This window comes from Haliotis rufescens, unplaced genomic scaffold, assembly GCF_023055435.1.
Source record: "Haliotis rufescens isolate VD_foot unplaced genomic scaffold, xgHalRufe1.0.p SCAF_11, whole genome shotgun sequence".
In the NCBI taxonomy this organism is placed as follows: domain Eukaryota; kingdom Metazoa; phylum Mollusca; class Gastropoda; order Lepetellida; family Haliotidae; genus Haliotis; species Haliotis rufescens.
In genome coordinates, this window is record NW_025963791.1 from 8,018,460 (window position 1) to 8,041,426 (window position 22,967).

At 39.7% G+C, this 22,967-nt stretch overlaps 1 protein-coding gene across 7 annotated transcripts in view; it reads left to right on the top strand.

Moving 5' to 3' along the window:
- Positions 1 to 403: 403 nt before the first annotated feature.
- Positions 404 to 22,967, top strand: part of LOC124151751 (protein pangolin, isoforms A/H/I/S-like) — a 71,373-nt gene continuing 48,809 nt past the window's right edge. The window contains exons 1-2 of one of the 7 annotated variants that reach the window (XM_046524369.2): positions 404 to 1,181; positions 1,314 to 1,383. In XM_046524369.2, the coding sequence (XP_046380325.1) occupies positions 1,038 to 1,181; positions 1,314 to 1,383 (214 nt within the window). In that variant the 5' untranslated portion in view covers positions 404 to 1,037. The remainder of the gene's footprint in view (positions 1,182 to 1,313; positions 1,384 to 22,967) is intronic. The other 6 variants (XM_046524375.2, XM_046524370.2, XM_046524374.2 and 3 more) reach the window with 6 other exon arrangements.

Here is a 22,967-nt window from a genome sequence, read left to right on the forward strand (position 1 = left end):
AAAACGCAGTTATATTAAACATGTTAAAAATTCGTTAAGGAACGATTTCGAGTGATGAATTTCAGATAAGCATTTTCGCAGAGCACATCCGCTAGGTGGCGGTAGCTACAAAGGAAATGGAGTGTAAACAAATCTTGTCTCATTGCTCGGGCGCCACTACCATATAAGGTATCACAAAGGCGTTCCGACACTTCAAAGGGAGCCGCCGAGTGCTCGGTCTCAACTAAATTTCTCCGCGTTGGCCTCATTCACGGAGCACAAATAAATTAATATTATTTGAATATCGTTTTCAAACTTTAATGAAATGATTTTGCGTGGACGTAGAAGTTTAGGCACGATCAAGAAAGAGAAATTCCAAGCGGAACGCCTCTTGACCTTTCGGAGCGAGCAACTCACGAGAGATGGCTGAGATTGTAGATACGCGGCTAGATCAAAGGGAGCTCGCTGAAAACATCTAATTCTAGCGCATAACAAGAATGTTAGGGGCGACAGCGCAGGGGCCAGACCCGAGCTTTGTTCTTGGCAAAGAGAGCGAATGCATGTCGGTGTAGCAGCCATAATTTAATCTGCCCTCAGAACTTATTGATAGGCGCTTGTTGATGTTTATATGTGCAAATGTGGCCATTAGCATTGGATATACAGAAAAAACGTCGAGGAAACCAACATGGATAATACATAGGAATGGTGCTTGACCGAGAGACCAGACGCTCACAACTAGCCGTGCATGTGACTGCAGACAGCCTAGAGCATCCCTAGTCTTTGATTGATCCAGTTCACTTTTATCTTGCAATAAGAGGAGGCAAACTTTACGTTCAGACGAGAATAACACAGCACAGTTTAGTTGCTATACTGCTACATGACGAATGACTAACCCCAGCCGTAACGGCGCTTTTCATTGGTCGCCGATACAGAGAGCGCGGCGTTGATTGGTCTCTATTTGCTAGCCTTTACGTAGTATTCATGGCGGATTCAAAACGTGTGTTGAGAGTCGTTAATATCCTGTGCGAAAATTAGATCGCAGTGGAGAACTTTTGACCATGCCGCATATGAGTTCAGGCGGCTCAGAGGATTTTTACTCGAAAGATGAGGTCAAAGTATATAAAGATGAGGGTGAAGAGGAAAAAAGATCATCGGAAAACCTCTCGGAGGAAAAGTTGGGTTTAGTCACCGAATCCGAAGAGGTGAGTGCTAGTCTTTCATCTCTCTTTGATGTTGTTGGGGTCAGCTAGGACGGAGCTATTACGAGATCGCGCCTTCCCATTGCTTATCTGCTTAATATTTCCCCTCATATCTCTCATATTGCTTTGTTTTAGGGAAAAAATGGCAGTTTACCGGGAAATTACTCTGGCAGCGAGAAGAGTGGGACAACACGACCAGAGGATGGTAGGTGCTAATCAGGCAGCTCTGCTAACAGCCATGAAAAGGCCAAAAGTTACCACCACAATTACCGACATGGATACTATGATTGTATCAGGAAACGAGCCAGAGGTCACAGGCTTTACTGTATATTTGAGGTTGATAATATGGCGTATATGTGCCCCGATTTGCAGCAAATACAGTTCACAACGGCTTCCCTTTGATGTGTAAAAGTATGCACCTATTGTCTGCCGTCCATTGTTCGCAATATGCATGACAATGGCCCTGCACATACCAGCATTGCGACGGGCAGAGTGTAGCAAACAAGCTCCAATATACCCCTGACGTTTACATATCCCATTTTAAAGGTTATTTTGTAAAAAATGAGAGGATATATGAAGCATTTCCGGATTGTTTTGATGCGATCGGCCCCTATTTTGACGATGTTCTGGGTCAGTAAATCCAGTGAGTCGAACCCTTTGATGTTATGAGGCTCGGCTTGCGTGGGTTGGAGGGATTGCCCTGTGTGTGTTGAGGGAATATCTTGATTCTGATTTTCTGTTAAAGCACAGGTTGCCAATGAGATATAGGCAGGGTATAGGCGATATACATTTTGCCACATTGAATCACAGTATGCATTGAAAACAATAACATCCAGGGGCAGATACAACTCGGGTATTCCACTGCTATGAAATACAGAGTGCTAGGCTATTACACAGCAAATTTGAATGATTTCAGCAAACATAATAATATACTCACTCATTTTCATTATTTGCTTATTTGGTCCGTCAACATGTGCCTTCAAGTACCTTTAAAACATTCCTATGAATAGTGATATCTGTAGTGGTGTAATCAAAATAAGCTAAAAAAAGAACATTACTCGGTTCTACGTCTATTATTGGAATTTAATGAATTATTATAATCTTAACAAAGACGATTTATCATGTGACATTTCAATGTTGAACATATTTCTTATTTGTAATCCAAATATTGTTTATATACTTTTGAAATTGGTTCTGTACTCGTGTGTTTAAACAAAGATAGTAAATAATGTTTGGCCATTTTGATTTAACACCCCAGAATCTAAAGCTTTTAATTCTCTAAAATATATTTTGTGAACTGAAAACAAGAACAGTGTTTGGCATAAATAAATGGTGGGTTAACTGGTGTTTGTTGTCAGTATTCACTTCTATTTCGGGAATCAAAGCAGTCATTGAAAACATCATCAGGTTAAAAGATGATTATATTATTATCACCTTTTTATTTAAAAAAGCCCCATGTGTCATTATGTAAGCTTTCAATTTCTTGTTTATATGTCTTCAAATACCCTCTTTTGTGAAGGTTTGAGATTTTTAAAATTAATTGTGATCAATATTTTTTGACAGTTGGGTCATGTATAAAATAAATAAATAGGTTCCTCATCTAGCTATCCGCAGTACAGTTTCATCAGGACCTGAGAAAATAGTGGACATAGCTGTCCTAATGTTTCAACATCTTTTGATAGTAATCAGACTGAAACAAGTTTGCTTTGATATATAAAATGTGTTGTTTTTTCCCCGTTTAATTATAGTGGCGTTGCGTTTGCGATAGGACATTCAAACGTGTATCATAGTGAACTTCAAAGCAACCCAGTCAACAGGAAATATTAGCAAATTAGCGATCCAGTTCATTCTCAACCATCAAAATGCCAGTGTATAGTAACTGTTTACAAAATGGTCGTTTCTGTGCAATATTTTAGCAGTGAAGACATTTTTTCTATTGGTATTAATTTTGGATCATCGTGTGACGAATACTTATCACAACAATCGCATGGAAAGCTACTATGTAAAAAAAGGAAGTGAAATCACATTACATCATTAACGAAATACTGCAACGAATGTGTAATAAGATTTTCGTGATAATTTGAAGATTTCAGTGAATCAATGACATCAGAGGGATCAAATTTCTGTCTGTGAAAAATCTGTCTACGTTGGAGTGTTAACTCTATACCTTGTTGAAACCAGACACACATATCTAGGGTTTACTACAGGAAACTGTTACCAGAATGACCAGGCCCCAAGTCCCTGTGATTTGCTTTTCACTTCTATAAGAATTTATATTTCTCTGGTAAACATACATACGTCTAACTGGACAGGATACACTGGAGACGTAATGGCAGATAGGAAATACAACTTGTTATGCATCGGAAAGTCAAATAGCATGTTCATTACTTTACTATAATGACCACACAAGTTTATAAATTGTCACGCGTCAAAACAGTAATTTTATTTCTTATGAAAATACTATATACAGTATTATCATTTTTTCTGTTGGAAAGAAAAGCATATGAAGTACTTACAGGATGTTTTCTTTGCTAGAATAATGGCGTTACATTGGTGATTGCATTAGTGGGATTTGTGAAGATTACTGGGTTGATGTCAACTTAGCTTAGTAATCTGGTGTTGAGACCCTGTTACATATACCCAACGTGGTGGATAATGAACCAGGCTTAGTAACATCGTTATTGCTAAACATGTTATCTATATTAGCAATATCTGGGATTTATAATATCTTTCAAATGTCACTATGTACCTACATGCATGAGATACTGCAGACATCAGAACATATTATATGTGACTTAAAAATTATTTTGAAATTTTTTAAACAAAAAGACAAAAAATTTGGTTATTGGAGTGTAAAGCAGTTTGAAAGAGCGACACAGCAACCAACAGAACTTGTAATATTTGGATAGTTAAATAATGTAATTTTTAAAACAAAGAGACAAAGTTCTTGGTGATCTTATTTCAAACTATTCAAAAGAAATTTCAAACAGTGGATAAGAAAAGGCACTTTTCAAAATGTGTGATATAAAAAAAGGATGAACTGCAATGAACACATTGAATTGGAATATGCTGGCAGAAAGTAGACATGTTAGATCCTTAGGGTACTCATTGTGATAGATGCTGTTTGACACAGTTGACTGCTAATTGCAATTATGATGGACAAATGCTACAAGTGACCTTAATGACAAATGACAGGGGAGATATATTTTAAGTGCTTTTCGAAACCCTGCTCTTGACAGATCAATACGTAAGCTTGTTTCACGGCCATTAAGTTGTCCTATTTATCTTGTTTTGTCGTTACTTAGGACATTTAAACGAAGGGACCTGGAGAGGTTGGTGAAATGTATGAAAAAAGCAGTGAATAATTCAAGAAGTTTCTATTGGTCATGAGTTAAGTTATAAATATGCTGAACTGTAAACATGTTGGACTCAGTAAGAAAATCACAGACAGTTAATTATTACACGATTACAAACACTTATTTCAGATGTCCTAATTGTCTTCATAATCTTCATAATGAACTGTAGAAATGGTAGTATATTTTTGTCTTTTCACAGCCCATTGCAAAGAGTTCATGTTTGTACCAATTCAACTATTGCAAGTGATCACGTGTGTACACTACAAAAAGAAAATCATAGTTCATATATTATAATCCTTATCCATAAGTGGTGATTATGCACACACTAAGAAGCAAAAGATTTTTGTTGCTATGACTACGTTTATTTGTGTTTTGGACTGGGGAGGACATTGGCGAACCATCAGATCCCAGTAAGGTTGACGTTTTGATGTAGCACCCCTGTAATCTGACTAGACTTAGCATTTTGGAGATTTGATCATTTTGTGTTTTGTGGCAAAGAAAAATACTCATTTTTACACCTTTTTAGTTTTTTAGCATAAGTTGTGAGGATGCATTGCTGTTACTATCAACATTGGATAGGGAAGTGTCATATATTTAATATACACTTGACATAGAATACGTTTTTAGTGCCCTGGACAAATATAAATATCCCTATCGAAAGTAGAGCAGTGTATAAATAATGGAAAGGGAATCTTCTTTTGAGTGAGAAAGAGCATTGCTAATATTTGATTGCACTGTGGTGTGTTTTGTAATCGTATAGCCCAGCTCATATTTATATGTAAATAGCTTCTTCATTATCATCCAAAACAGTGTAATGCTAAAAAACAAAAAAAAACTTTAATGTTTTTCAGCTTAGCATATTGTGATAGTAGTAATGATTGCTGATCCATATGTGTTTTGTAACAACAAGAAACAATTCCTTTTTACCAGTAATGGCCAGAATAATGACATAGGCAAACAATTCACAATAAGAAATATCCACTCCGCTGAAGGATACCTTTAGCATTGTGATGATTGAAATGTGGCAAGTGCCTCATATTTTCTCTGTAATGCTAAACACTTGTACTCTGGACTGTTATATTATCAAAGCACTCGGGTATTATTGTGCATGTAATAAGCGTTCATTATTGCACATGGGGTTGTAAATATTATTTTTTTTCTTTCTTTGTAAAAAAATAAAATATTTTCATTTAATGATATTAACTTTCTTTAAACGAATCCTGGTGTGAAAATAAACATGTCACAATATAGGTATGAATTAATATCACCAAAATTAAAATTAATAATATAATTTGAAATATGAACATCACTATTTCAAAATTCGGAACAAGTGAAGTACGATATCATATTACATTGTTATTTTACTTATACCAGTATTATTTGTGTTCATTATTAAATTGGTGTCAAGGAGAAATTTCCTAAGTACACTTTCTAAAGTTGTCCCAATATTCCATCCTGCATGGTGTCTGGTCAACTGGATATTGTAATAACCCAAAGGCAGGCTTACAGACAATTAATGTACATCATGTTCTTTCACTTTAGCTTCACAAAACCCTTTCAGGTCATACCAGATTAGAAAATGAAACAAAAATAGCTAGCAGCCACTGCCTGGTGGCTGGTGTGAGGGCTTTGAAGAAATAGAGCATGGCAAATCCCCTGGCTGATCGGTATAAGCAGTGGTAGGAAGGGCCTTCGGGACCTGCTGGCCTTACTGGCTTGCCCTGCAGGGAGGACCAGGGAGGAGAATGTCTATGTGTCGGTGGACGTAAGGTCACTTGCTGGACTTGTCGGTGATGGGACCTTTGCCTTGGGCTCTCTTGTCTGTCTAGCTTTGAATATAGACTCCTAGCAGCCAGTCTAGTTGATGTCCTGTGGTCAACAATCGGATGCTTTTCAAACATGGATGTCATTTTCTTTGTTTAGTGGAGACTTGGAGGAAGTCTAATAGTTGGACCTGATCAATGATAAAGCAAAGTCTATGGTTCTCTTGCTAAATAAGTAGGCATGTATCCTTGTGGATGGTATTTTTGCTAGTCATGAAGGTGATTTGAGTTCTGTTCCCATGGATACAATGTGCAGTTTGGGGCTCATGGTATTTGTCTGAATGTTGACACTAACCAATTGATGCCAACTGGAATATGCTATAAATAGATGATTTTTGTCAATCAAAGAGATATTCCACACCTGTTATGTACAATTATTCAATTCAGTGTCTCATGCAATACAATTCAGTATAAAAGTCGACAGGTTTTTCTCATAACCCCAATGTTATAGATGAAAAAATTACAGGTCCATAGACTCTAATGAATAAATTGTAGGACTTTTGCTACAGGAAAGAACCATCTTAAATCGAATGTCCACATATCCATGTTTGTATTGATGTGGTTATAAGATATTTAAACACTATAAATTATACAATCAGGAACTAAAACCTGTCCCTGACCCCAAGAAACCCTGGCTATTGCAACAAACTGCCTTGTATTTAGTAGCGTATAAAGGGTGTTTGTATCTCGGCTCACTGTCCAGTTTAGCAGACATTCAGCTGCCGATCAGGCTGGACATGGGCTCAAGTGGTCATACTTGAACCAACCTGACCAGGCCAAGTGGAGATTGTTCCGCTGACACTGGACAGCAATGATAGAATTATGGTGAATGAAGCTGTCACGATCACATGTCCTAAAGGCCAGCAATATTGTACTCATGTCAAACCAGATATTAAAATCGACAAGACATTCCGAGAGGCTGTTAGCCTTGGTCGAAATAGGTGGTTCGGTGGGCGGGTGTTTGTTCTTGTCACTGTCCCACGTTTGTGTGCCCTCATTGTTAAATTATGTTATCACATGCGTACCAATTATGTATTCGATTGATTTGAAAAACAAAAAATACACATGTATTATTTGAAGAAAATCAAATATTATTGATGTCAATAATCAAACAGCTTGCAACACCTCATCTGTGTTTGGTCTGGTACAGTCAACCAAGAAAGTCCATTATTTGATACTAAAACTCTGGAAATTGATGCCAAGAGACAATTCTGGACTAAAAACTACAAAGTTTTGGGCACAGACTTACTATCTGCATTATATTTGGCATTCTTGTTTCAACAAATATATCTTATGATCAAATACAGTATATGTTTGAAAAGAAATTATTCAGTGATTAAATTGCATGATATCTTGAAATATATTTTCAGGAGATGTGATCGGTTTGGATATATATATTTATTTGCTTGTTGGAATCACCATTTTTTCGCTCCAAGAGTATGTTTTTAGATGTTTATTTTTTGCTCCTTCTTTACCATTAACAAAGACTTGTAAAATATGTAAGGACAAAATAGACGCTGCTGTTATTCAGTAAAAAGAGTATAGTAGTATAAGATTAACATTGAATCCTTGATATTCCATATTCATCTAAAAGAGAAAATGCTGGCATATCAAAGTTTGGATAATTATGCTCTGTCCTGTCTGAAATAGTCAAAGAAATAATCACTTGTTAAACCAGTCATGTTTATATACAGACACTGGTTCAGTTTTCAATCCCCAGGTCAATATTTACCCATTGACCTACCCTTGGGTCTAGTGTTGACCATTACAAATTGATGTCTACTTGATTTTATATTAATCCAACATACTGTATAAGATATTTTCTGGGTATTTAACAACCACCCCCAAACCTGCATGAGAGTAGTGTGAATTCAGTTTGGGTAAAACATAAGATGTTTCTTATTTGAGATAGCTTGCTTCATATCTGAACAGTTGAGTTCTCAACAGTATCATATTTTCCAGAGAACCAATTCCTTTCATGTATCAGCTGAAATTTGTGTCCGTTTTTTGAGAACCACGTGAGAATTTTATAATTATTTTTTCAACCTTAATTTTATGGCTTGTTAACATTGTTTCACTGTGACTCTCTCCTGTCTGAAGTTCACAAAATCCTTCTGTTTGCTCCTTCAAGTGACACAGTCGTTATTCCTGCATAATATGTATTGCATTGTAAGTATGTGTAGGTCCAAAGCAGGGTCTGGCAAGGCAAAAAACAGTAAAAATACTACCAGGTGTTTGGAGAGAAAGACCTTTTAATGTTAATTCTGTCGGCAGCATATAGTATACAAATGCTGGAAACCGACTTCTATTGCCGCCAGTCCTGTGGAAAAGTTGCCAGCATATGTTTATTTACCCGGCTTCATTTCATACTGGGTTACATTGAAGAGGGTAATGGAACTGTTTATTTGGCAACTGGTAACTGGGGACAAGTTGTTGGAACAATTGTGATGGCAACTGGTCGAGTACATTGAGGGAGGGGAGTGAGGAGGGAGGAGGGTGCTGCCTCTGTGAGTGTTTTGTGAGGAGCTGAAGGATTGATATTTTAAATTTTGGAATTGTAACTTTTGTTGTTATGATATGCATGACTGAGGCATGCTGAATCTTTCCGCTTCACATGAAATATGTTCATGCAAGACATCATGTCAATCAGGCTTTAAGTTAAAACAAGCTTTGGTTTAAGTAATATTGCAGAAGTGTTTTAGCATTAGGTGATTCAGAAAGATGTTATTACATGCAAAACTGAATGTGATTAAAACCGTTTCTGTTTGTGAAAGAAAGATGCTCTCTGATGACACATCGTCATCTTGAGCATTTACAAGTTGTCTAAATGAGAAGAAAACCATATTCCATATTTGCCAACAATAAAATACCATATCCAATAGGCAGTTGAATAGAATAACCGCTACACTGAATCAAAATTAAATAATTGTGTGGGCATCAGTTCCGCAAATTGTATTTGTCAGTAATATGTTAGTTACACTGTCTATCTGATTGTTGCTGATCTCTCTGCGTGACCTTTAATGATAATCAAACTCCCTGTATGATACTGGAATTAAGTTACTGAAGGTCTTTTGAATATATGAAGATGGATTTCTTCTGTGAGTATCCACCAAATCCTTCAAAGATATGTTGAACTAACTTTCTTAAAAAAATCTGTTCTGTCATTTCTTGTCCTGAGAAGACACGGATGTCAAAAGGTGCCATTACGCAGCATTTAGTAAGAATTGGGACGATTTCCTGATCTAAGGGTAATTTCCACACAAAGTAGGGGACTTGAGAATAAACATCCTGCTGTGATAGAAGATGATTTCCTAAGGAACCCTTGTGAAACTTGTCCATGAATCCGGGTAAACATCTCACGAGACCTGAATATACCAGCAATTCAGTAGAACTAAGTTTGATAAGGAAAATGACTTATTGACTGGTAAACATGTTGCAGAGAATAGCAATTTGGACACATTTTGTTTGGGATTTTCCAAGTTGCAGATCAAAGACAGTTGTGGGCCTGATTAATTTAATTAAGGATCATTTTAAGAGTTATTAATCCACTGATGTAATTATTGGGATGTAAATGGGTGTATATGAAGGGGCCGATGCAGGCCGAACAGTTGTGATATGTACGATGAAGTGAGTCGCTTACTTCAAAGGCGGCAGGCGTTTTGTCAATGAAAACAGTGTGCTCTACTTGCTCCAATCAGGGGTGGGAGACCAGGACATCAAAGGAAGCCGTCATGCGGTGACTCATATACCATACAGAAGATTGGGGGGGTGCACAGGGGAGGGGGATATTGGGAAAGGGGGGGCAGGGGGGATGATGGAACCGATATATCACTGCCTGAATTTGGGTAAACATATCTTTTCATAGTTCTAACTGTACAATTGACAGATTATTTCTTGGTATGAGTTACCACTGATTGCACTGTTTAGTGCTAAAAAATGCAAAATAGCATTGAAAAGAATTGTTTGGTGAATTTCTTTGATTTTGATTTCCTGTGAGGTTGATTGAAAATAAGCACAGATACTATTTTGTACGTTGTAAATTTCCCAAACTGTTTGGGTTTCACGTTTTGGGATTGTAACATAAATGCATGAAATTAGTCACTTGTATAATTTTCTGCAACATGTGTGAATGTTTATTTGAATTTTGAATTTTTAAGCATACGCTGTTAGAAGTGTTGCCATGTTTACACAACTATGTATAGATTAACAGAAAGGCATATGTGCAGTTGGTGAGTGAGTAAATATTGTCAGTGTGAAGTTTGGTTGACGTGGAGGGATGTGTCTGTCGGGCAGGGAAATGTCCATCGGCGGTGACACATGTATGTCAGGTTCTACGGCAGGCATGTTGTCGTCGCAGGTAGACACTGGTTCACCTTCTGACTTGCACATCACATTCGTACCTACGCACACCGACATCATGCTGATTTATTAATATCATCTTTCCTCTTCCGTGTACATCATGTACTCTGTGCTATTTGTGGACATGAACTTGGAATCCTGTGTGGCACTATGGAGAAAGATTTCATCACAAAATTCTGTGAAGATGTATGTCAAATTTCCGTTCAGATGTATGTCATAGAATAGAAGGTAGTATCTATAACAGATTTTTTAGAAGGTTATAATGTTTAACAGATCATGATTTTATTTGGTTCTTATTATGTTTGATTTTATTTGATACATTTATGGTATTGCTGTGAAAAAAGATATTTAAAGGGATGAGGAGAATCTTCAGTGGATCCCTGAATTTTAAAGACAACAAATTTGTTCAAATCTGATGGCTTTCCTCATAAACACCCCCAAATGATGGACCACGGACCATTGCAAAAGAAGTTCAGCTGAAAAGGAATATATCCATTCTCTTCCCTTAGTGTATTTATCAGCTGAAGATATATTTGTGTTGATTTGTTCTGCAATTTACTTGATTTTCTTTTTTTCTATTTGTTTGACATCTGAAAATGTAAGTGTCATATGGAGTGCTACTCTGCTCTTTAATTGTATCAAATACTTTTTACTCATATCTGTTGAGATGCAATGTAAGCCCTTAACGTTTATGAGGTTTGGGAATTGACATTTTAAACTACAGCAACATATGAAGTGAAAAATGATATTTTTATTTTGAGTTGAGTATGGTGCATACAACAGGTGCCGCGATAACACTGACAGTGAGCACCAACTGTTTCCTGCAAGTAACATGTCACACAATATAACAAGCAGTTGATTTAGAATTGTGTTGCCGGAGGAGGGGGGGGAGCTTTACCAACGCCTCATATCTGCTGAGGCTTAAACAATGCACCAACGGGTGCATCGAGACATTAAGCTAAAACTGAAAACAGGATACACAATGCACAGCAATCTGTATTAATATCGTTTCACTAAGTTTATTAATCATTTTCACATCAGGTGATTTATGCTATTTATCGACGTTATTGTTTTGTCAATATCTTATGATCCATCATTAATCTGATCATGAATCGGTGTTTTAACATAACATGAGCGTTTGACATATAAATATGAATAAATAGCAGCTTTGCTTTCCTTTGTAACATCCAATTGTGCAATTTTGCGTGAAATAGTGTATTGTGATCCAATTTCTTGGACTGTTTATCATGCTAGCTTTAGTCTCTGGCCTCATGTTATGTTTAATGTAAGCGTCTGAAAGTGGTATTGGTAACTTAGATAGATTGCAGGGTTATTTCTATGTTCTATATATGTTTCTGAAAACAGAAATTGCTTGAAAGGTGTCGCAATCTGCAGACAGTCCCTAGGTGAACAGTCATATAATGGACCTAAAATTTGACAAAATGTTACCAGACTTGAAAGTTACCGCTCAAATATCTGACTGGGTGACTCTATTTCGGACACTGATAATACATGTGTATTTTGATGCATGTGTTAAGTCTGTTTGAGGGAGAAACTTATTTGGAGGTTACAGGAATACTTTTTCTTCTTTGTCATGGACTTATTAAGCTCTTCTCCATCAAGTGTTTGAATTGTGTGGATTCTAAATGTAAACATGACCAAGTGTAGCACTTTAAAGGATTCTGTTTGTTTTGTGTGTGTCCCCCACCCTGAGACGAGAAGCCAGGGCTGGGTGACATGTATGGCATCCCCACCCCGTGTAGAGGGGGTGATGACTTGTAGGAGTTCCTTACCCATCCACATTCCTTCCCTGGACTTGATACAGAACAAAGCAAGGGAAATGAAGTCCCTGAACAAACACTGTGATAGCCGAGTCACATCTCCGCCACCAGATTAAACCGGGCCTCTCCACGCCGCTATCACAGCATCTTATGTACATTGTCATGGCCAATCTGGCACTATAATGCACTATTGTTTGACCTGATAGGCCCCATGGCTCTTTGCAGTCAGTTTGCTTACTGATGGCGGAAGACCCTGATGAGCCTATTGACTGTGCAACATGTGTAGGCCGCACCATGGGCATGACAGCAGCCCAGAAACCAACGGGCCGCTGATAGGGGCATCTTGAAACATGTCTGCCTGTGTCACACGACTGCCGATTCTCATTCACTAGTGTCGACTACTTGTCTTTTGGTTTATGGAGCTTTGGTTGACCAGTATGAGTAAATATGTAATAAAGTGTATTAGCTGCATCAAAGAATGATCGTGTGATCGCGCCCACAATGGTCAGGGTGATGGCTGTCTGTTATAATGATTCTTGATGTCAGACTATAGCTTCAACCTTAAATTGGTTCATGGTAGATTTCCCGGAATTGCCTGTCATTTTCTGTTTGTGAGAGCTAGTGAGGTGTTAAAAAGAACGGGACAACCTTTGTGCTGGCAAGCAGGAGAAGGTTTATTGTTGCCCTATAGGTCATGCTTGGCTGGACCCTGTGTCCAAGGTCTCCTCTTGAAATGCCACTAATAACTAGTAAACTAGGGTCCATGTCAGGGTCAGCAGGATGGGTAGCCGGGCAGACAGGCAGGAGGGGAGGGGGAGCTTTAATGCATGCCTACAACCACATACCGTGTAGTCAGCAGTGATGGCCTTGGTTCCAGTCAAAGTTACATGGCAGTCCCATGAGCCCTAAACAATAATGGTATATAAGAACGCTCTGGTGGTTTGAAATTTTACTAACGACATAAATATTATGTGTACTGGTTGTGGTTGTTACCTGTTTCTACCCATGGTTCTGCTGCCTGGGAGACGAAGCTCCACAGCCCTGTTCTGATCGTGTTATTTTGTGTCAGTCAAGTTGATACTTATTCTAATATTATGTAAGTAGAGTAAGCTGACTGCTGGAGTTTTATACATCATAAATTTGAGTTGGCACTCCAACAAGGGAGTGTGTGAAAAACTTGAATTAGATTCCGTTCTTTCGATGAGCCAAATCACTGTTCAACCAACTTCTTGTAGTGATTGTGTCCACGGGACCAAGTGTAGATCCTTTCTCCCAAAGCATGTGAAGTTACTACTTGCATTCAACTCATTCAGTGATATACTGATAAGGTTAGATGTACAGGTAAGGAAAGGAATGGGCATTAGCAATAAAGCTCGTACCAGCTTGTTGAAAAATTATGGCATAGGTATTCGAAGGACAAGTAGATGTTTTTAGTGTGACATGTTGTCATATAGATGAGTTGACTTAATATGGATATTTGCAGTACATAAACTTTCAACATTCCAGCAGCATTTATTGCATCTGTATCAAGTGTCCGGTTTGGCAATATGCATTCATAAAGTACCTACTATTACACTGTATTATGCACATCAGTAGACATGATTCATGACATGGCTATGCTTTCAGAGCAGGCTGACTTCTCTGTATGGGCTTGTTACATCAGTACAAGTACCAAGTGAGGAGACACCTTTGAGTTAAGGCATTACTTTAAAAAATTGTAAACCAGGGTTCAGAATTCCTTGTATTATAGTGCCAATGGCATGGTTCAAATCAACATGATGCCATTAAAATGAGTCCCTGGTGAAAGTACCATCACATTGCCCTTCAGAAATGATGACCATATGAACATGCTAATGTCCATGAGGCAAGGTACACAGGGATAGACATGTCCATGAGGCAGGGTACACAGGGATAGACATGTCCATGAGGCCGGGTACACAGGGATAGACATGTCCATGAGGCCGGGTACACAGGGATAGACATGTCCATGAGGCAGGGTACACAGGGATAGACATGTCCATGAGGCCGAGTACACAGGGATAGACATGTCCATGAGGCCGGGTACACAGGGATAGACATGTCCATGAGGCCGGGTACACAGGGATAGACATGTCCATGAGGCAGGGTACACAGGGATAGACATGTCCATGAGGCCGAGTACACAGGGATAGACATGTCCATGAGGCCGAGTACACAGGGATAGACATGTCCATGAGGCCGGGTACACAAGAATAGACATGTCCATGAGGTCGGGTACACAGGGATAGACATGTCCATGAGGCCGGGTACACAGGGATAGACATGTCCATGAGGCCGAGTACACAGGGATAGACATGTCCATGAGGCCGAGTCCACAGGGATAGACATGTCCATGAGGCAGGGTACACAGGGATAGACATGTCTAATAGTCTGTTAGTAAGAGGTAGTAAAAATTTAGGGAACAAGGTTTCTAAGAAGTAAAGTTATTTTACATAAACCACTTGTCCGAAATAAGCTGTGGACTAGATGCATGTACCTATAACCAATGGCATCTACCCCAGGTGCTATGACTACCAAATGAAATGTTGACCCATCGATTGCTGTGTGAACAGGATCTAATAGACGTAAAATCTCCCGTGGAAAGGGTCAGTGCTAATGAACCCTGTTAAATTTCATTTCTTGTATTAGAACCTCGCTCATTTTCTTGGTCAAGATGTGTAAGGTTTACTATTTGTCCAATTTCCGGTATACATTTCAATATGATCCTATATTCGGCAATCCAACCAAATTTTAAAATAAAACGAAGCATTTGAAATAGTAAATGTGATGTAATTTTCAGGATCAAGAAAGATAATTGGTAATATGGAATGAAAGATGATTTGTTAAAACTAACAATTTAACAGGCTGTTAATTTCTACAGAGAATGCTACAGTTTAATGGTGTGGAAAATCAGAGGTTAAGCTGTAGCAGACCCTCCGTGGCCATGTGGTGCTGAAATGTGTGTTTGCTTTCATCAAACAGTGCTCTTCAGACTTCACAATTGCTTTTGTTAAGAGGTTTCAAATAATGTTTCTATAACAACATTTCTACAAATATTTGGAGAAAGCAACACAAAGTTGCTGGTGAGATTTAAATTGGTTTGAATTTTTACATTTGTCCATATTGTCAATAATTAGCTTAAAGCTCACCTAAACTGAAGATTGACATGAGAAAATGTCATGTCTGTTGCCTGTCATAAGCTTGCACTTTTTTAACATTCTGAAATGCCAAGACCTATGAAGCTGAAACTTTGCGGGAATAATCCCAACAGCATTAGTAATGTTTATTTGTAGACTCTGAATCAAATTTCAAGGAACTATGCATAACAAATTTGTTGAACATTTTAAATATACATATGGTTTTGTTTTTAAATACTTGAAAAAATATAAGTATTATAACAAAGTTCCTACAAAATATTTTTGTGAGCTCCATTTCCAAGATCTCATTTTAGTTTGTAATTAACAAATACATAGACACAATACCGAGGGATACACATCCTCTTTGTGGTAAAAATTCCCTAGAATTAAATAAAACATGAATCTTACTTTCGATAATAAACATCCAAATCAAAGCACCAACAAAGATGATCTTGTTTTGAACACTATAGGCAACAGGAAACCGAGGAAAACCCAAAGATAGACAATGTCCAGGCTGTAATGTGACAATGTCCTAGTCTGGTTTCCTGCGAGCAGGGATACATAGGCCTGCTTGAGTTGTGGCTGGAGCAGGGAGGAGGCAGGCCTGCTTGGAGGAAAACCCGGGCAGTCAGTCGCTAGCCTCATCGTCTTTGATGTCTGTAATTTGCTCCACGGACCACCTGACCTCCATCCAGTAGTCGTTTGATGTGAGGCTTCTGTCAGTGCTAATTGTCCACCTATTACAGCTGCCCTGCCGCCCTACCTATCTACCTACCCACCTTCAGCTCACTGTAGCTTAAGTCGCAGATTAAATTGTCCTAACACAAAGAGTAGAATGTCAAATAAATATCCAGAATTTTTCCGGATTAGTTTGCCGATAACTAAAAGATCTGGCAATGAATTTGTTCCTCCTTGGAACATTGTATGACTTGTAGCCAGTGTAACTCGATTGACTTCTATTCTTTTCTCCTTTTGAGTGCTCTAATTTAGTCTTGGGTAAATACATTATCTAGTAACAGTTAAATAATAAAAGCAGTTTATTGGTGCAAATTGGTATGATTATTTTCTTTCAAACCTAAGTTGATCATCATCCATTGTGGAGTACATCAATTCTAAGCTCTGTACGTGGTGAAGCGGCTACGCGATTTATCAGCTTCATGTTGTCCAGATCGTCGATGGCTATCATCTGTAATAGCATTGTCCGTGTAATGACCGCCTGGAGCTGACCACACACTTGGATATTAACACAAGTACAATGTTATCCACTAGCGGTTGTCTCTCGGAGTCCCTCAATGTGAGGCATCGAGTGACAAAGCGGGCTTGATGTCCAGCCCATCTTGGTCTTGTGGTTGTCCTTGGCTGACCAGCGGTCTCCCAGCGGATGATAACCGCGGCTTGCTGGAGTGCCACTTGTCCGCCCCTTAATGGAGATGAAATCTGTCTGATTACAAGGGCTGTTGACTGATACAAGAGCATTTACTGCACATGATGGCAGTCGGCCATATTGCCAACCAGCCAAGTGGAAAATTAAGACAGCAACAAGCTGTGGCTTTAGTTTGTCAAATCTAAATGCGCCTTGGGAAAATTGGCTGAAGATGTGCACTGGTTTTGTGTACCTGCTTGCTTCCTGGAAGCACGGCTATGCAAGAGTGGCCCTGTTCTATGCTAGGATCAGATTAATTAGCTTGTGGATGGTGAGCAGCCATGTATGAAAAGCCCTCATGAATAATTCCATGCTGAGATGTAATATGCATCCTGGTCCTCCTGAAGAAGGTGGTAACTGTTTGTTGGGCCACTGGCGCTCATTGTCTCCACAGCTTTCAACCGCTGCCCCAAAGGACTCATCTTGCATTTGTGTACTCAATTGAAAAATTAAAAATTTTCAAAACACTTTTTGTCTCGATAAGTGTGACGATGCCATGATTATGTAATATGCTTTACCAATTTCATTATTGATATTGAATCTTTAAATAATCAGGGGTTAAACGGAATACAATGTAAATTTGATATTTGAGATAATACATTTTAAAGTTTTCCTGTTTTTTTTGTGTTGTAATACAGATATGTACCTCCCTCCGGTCGGCAGTGCTTGTCTTGTTGTTACAGAGGCAGCAGTGCTTTACTTCGCCTTCTGGACTCTCCTTCCTTTGAAAATTATTTTATGCCTTTCTAACAAACATGGTGGAAACTCTGAAGGCTGTTCCTGAAATACTTTTTGATTTCTGCCCCTTGGGAGATTCGGGTCGTCAGTCCATTGCTCGTCACAACTGCAGGCAGTGGCACGTGAAGCACATCTTGGTTACCCCACAAGGTTCAATCAAACATCACTTGCCAAGAAGCTGTTTTGAGGATTGGATGGGGAAAGTACAGTGTGCTGGTGACAGATGCGTTAGATGAGCTAAATTGCCAGATTAAAAGCGCCATGGTGGTTGCCGTCTCTGTAGTTACGCATTGAAATAGACCTCGATGTGTTAAGCATCTTGTGTCACGGCGCTGTCATAGCTGACACAGCAATGGGCGAATGTTAGATTGTAAGGTCAGATTGTCAGTCAGACTGCCTGGAAACCAAACAATTAAGCACGTTTAACATGTATATTATTCGGAAAATGTACCGCATGCATTTTATTGTGCGATCATGAATGTTATTTCCTCTGGAAGGATTGTCTATATCTTACTTATAAGTCCGTGACATGTATCGCACCAGTTGTAGGTTGATAAAGCAAGCATTATTTAGATATAATCAAAGCTTGGTGTTATAATTATCTATGTAAATGGAGAGGAAAGTTGGAACATTACGTGTTTGGTGTTGTGTGTGAGGTTTGTGCGGCAGGTGGCTGCTAGATAATGCAGATTTGGTGCATGACTACAAATACAGCAGTATAGCTAGACTTTGATTACCAGGGCTGCCCTGCATCACTGATGCGCAGGCTTCCTCCGACTCACTGCCCCGATCCAATTTCTAGTGGGGATTGGTGGACAAGTGAGCACATTGACTGTCAATCCTGACACAATATTCCCACTAAGGAGACAAATCAGCCCATTCTAGCAACTTGTGTAGCTGGGAGATATGGTGGATGTGCCTGACTTAGCCCTGTGTCTTGTTCAGGGAGACGTAGGGCAGGGGTGGGGGATGGGGGGCAGGACAAGCAGGTCATACTGTATAAAGGAAGAGATTTTAGAGGGGAATATTCCAAAGAACATTTTGGGAGTGATACTGGTGTCAGTAGAGTTTTAAGAGCTACTATCTTCATGAACTTAACCAAGGTTATGTGGCCACTAATTTGTTAGAGACAAGCAAATATATACAGGAATAGTTGCTTTATACTAAACTCTTATACTTTCACATAAGCTGCTGACCCATGAAGATCCGGGGTAGAATAGGTCAACCCATACTTGCTGTATGAGGCGACTAACGGGATTGGGTGGTCAGGCTCGCTGACTTGGTTGATGCATGCCATCCATCCCAATTGCGTGGATTGATGCTCATGATGTCAATCACTGGATTGTCAGGTCCAGACTAAATTATTTACAGACTGCCGCCATATAGCTGGAATATGACCACTGGAGGATGAGACCACTGGGGGATAAGACCAGTTAGAGATGTGACCACTAGGGGATGTGACCAGTTAAATATGTGACCACTAGGGGATGTGACCAGTGGGAGATGTGACCACTGGGGGATATGACCAGTTAGAGATGTGACCACTGGAGGATGTGACCAGTTAAATATGTGACCACTAGGGGATGTGACCACTGGGGCATATGACCATTGGGAGATGTGACCACTAGGGGATATGATGAGTGGGAGATGTGACCACTGGGGGATATGACCAGTTAGAGATGTGACCACTGGGGAATATGGCCAGTTAGAGATGTGACCACTAGGGGATATGACCAGTTAGAGATGTGACAACTAGGGGATGTGACCACTGGGGGATGTGACCAGTTAGAGATGTGACCACTAGGGGATATGACCAGTTAGAGATGTGACAACTAGGGGATGTGACCACTGGGGGATGTGACCACTGGGGGATATGACCAGTTAGAGATGTGACCACTGGGGAATATGACCACTGGGGAATATGACCAGTTAGAGATGTGATCACTAGGGGATGTGACCACTGGGGAATATGACCAGTTAGAGATGTGACCACTAGGGGATATGACCAGTGGGAGATGTGACCACTGGGTGATGTGACCACTGGGGGGATATGACCAGTTGGAGATGTGACCACTAGGGGATGTTTCCACTGGGGGATATGACCAGTTGAAGATGTGACCAATGGGTGATGTGTGACCACTGGGGGATGTGAGCATTGGAGGATATGAGCATTGGGGTATATGACCAAAGTGGGAAATGACCAATGGGATCTAACCCTGCTAACCAGAAATTCAGAGGTTTCTAGTTCCAATATTTGTTATCCAAATATCTTTCACTCCTGTAATCATATCTTATGTGTATAACTTGTAAACTGTATGTAAAACATTAATGATTTTGAAATTTTTTTTGTCATAAGCATCTGGTTTCAACAAGTCGTGTTGTATATGTTAGATGGGCCCAATTAAGGACCTCTTTGTATAACAGTCCCCTATTGTGGGCTTGTGGAAATATTTTAGAATTTTCAAAGTGACATGAGACACATTTCAATAAAAAAGGAATCCTGGTATGGTGCGGATCTATCGTGTAGATGGCCATTACCATAAGTGACTTAATCACTGCCTGTGTTCTTCCACATAGGCAGATAGCACCTGTGTCACAGTAATAACAGGCCTTCATATGTCCATTAGTTAATCACACTGGATCAATACAGAGGACTCCATACTTGAAACTTACCCAGGTTGCTCCCACCATGGTAGTGTAATAAAGAATGGAAGCTTATGATGATTAATGCTTTGACCAACTGATTGCTCTGTGTCAACGGGCCAGGTTGTGTTTGCTGGAACAGGTGGAGTTTGTGGCTAGGGATGTTGATGCACAGGTGCTGGGTTGTGGATGTTGTGTGTGACAGCGAGGTTGTGGATGTTGTGTGTGACAGCGAGGTTGTGGATGTAGTTTGTTACGAGGTTGTGAATGTTGTGTGACAGTGAGGTTGTGAATGTAGTGTAACAGGGAGGTTGTGAATGTCGTGTGAGACTGAATGAGGTTGTGAATGTCGTGTGAGACTGAATGAGGTTGTGAATGTCGTGTGAGACTGAATGAGGTTGTGAATGTCATGTGAGACTGAATGAGGTTGTGAATGTCATGTATGACAGTGAGTTTGTGAATGTAGTGTGATAGTGAAGTTGTGAATGTCGAGATATTGTTGTTGGTCTGTGTGTGAGCGTATGATCTGCAAACATCAACAGATCTGAAAAAAAGTTTATACCAATATCTGATTGAATATATGATTAATCCAGTATTCATGTCAGCCTGCCTAGTTCCATCATTTTCATTTGGGAATGGGAATATAAATTGAGATTATGAAAGCAAAGTATTTATACACCAAGATTCCCCAAGATTGCCATGTTTCAAATCCATTTAGCCCTGGTCTTCCACCAATCAGATTGTGGCTCAAACTCACATTTGTTTATCAATAATTGGATTGATCATGTTGATGTGAGGTGATTGCACTGTAACAGTGGTTCGTGCTGGTGATAGTAACAGTCATGTACTGTGGTAAATTACATAGCTCCATACGATAATACTTAGTGTTGGGTGACAGATGCTTCACGGGGATGGAGCCTTGTATGACTTCTAAATGTGCTTGATGGTTGATAAAGGGACAAGGTCGTGTATAGTGGTGGACATGTGTGGCAGTGGATGTTTGATATTGATGTGAGGTCGTGTATAGTGGTGGACATGTGTGGCAGTGGATGGTTGATATTGATGTGAGGTCGTGTATAGTGGTGGAAATGTGTGGCAGTGGATGTTTGATATTGATGTGAGGTCGTGTATAGTGGTGGAAATGTGTGGCAGTGGATGTTTGATATTGATGTGAGGTCGTGTATAGTGGTGGACATGTGTGGCAGTGGATGTTTGATATTGATGTGAGGTCATGTATAGTGTTGGACATGTGTGGCAGTGGATGTTTGATATTGATGTGAGGTCGTGTATAGTGGTGGACATGTGTGGCAGTGGATGGTTGATATTGATGTGAGGTCCTGTATAGTGGTGGACATGTGTGGCAGTGGATGTTTGATATTGATGTGAGGTCGTGTATAGTGGTGGACATGTGTGGCAGAGGATGTTTGATATTGATGTGAGATCATGTATAGTGGTGGACATGTGTGGCAGTGGAAGGTTGATATTGATGTGAGGTCGTGTATAGTGGTGGACATGTGTGGCAGTGGATGTTTGATATTGATGTGAGGTCGTGTATAGTGGTGGACATGTGTGGCAGAGGATGTTTGATATTGATGTGAGGTCGTGTATAGTTTTGGACATGTCTGACAATGGATGGTTGATGGCAATACAAGGTTGTGTGTAGTGTTGGATGTGTGACAGTGGATGGTTGATGGAGATACAAGGTTGTGTGTAGTTTTTGACATATGTGACAGTGGATGGTTGGTGTCAATACAAGATCGTGTGTAGTGTTGGATGTGTGTGACAGTGGATGGTTGATGGAGATACAAGATCGTGTGTAGTGTTGGATGTGTGTGACAGTAGATGGTTGATGGAGATACAAGGTTGTGTGTAGTGTTGAATATGTGACGGTAGATTGTTGGTGTCGATACAAGATCGTGTATAGTTCTGGACATGTGTGACAGTGGATGGTTGGTAACGATACAAGGTCCTGTGTCACGGTGAATAAGTGTGACAGTGGATGGGGGTTGTCGATACAAGGTCTTTAATGTTTGTTGTCTAGAAGGACATATGGCTCTATGTAACCTGTAGTAAGTAGGGATGTGTGATTGTTGGTTAATGTCGACATTAGGCCCTATAACATGTACTAGAGATGTGTTGATAGATCGTTGATTTCAATATTAGGTCATGTTTTACAAGAGATGTGTGACATTGGTTGGTTGACCTCCCATGGTGTAGTAGTGGAGAAGTGTGACTGTTGCAATACATCATCATCATGACACTTCAGCTCACGGGATCTGGACCCTGCGTGGGAGTGGAAAATCTAAACTGATTACAAGCTGAAACAGAAATACCCACAAGTGTATGTTTCCGTCCCAGGAAGGAAGTGCAAAATGAATTGGGATGCAGATATATGATTTGAGTGATTTCCTCTCTTTGGACCTTTGATATGGTAAGCGAGAGCGTGTGCCTAGCTGGAACTCACACCCTCCACTGATACCTGCCAGTCACACCCTTAATCACCGATGACAC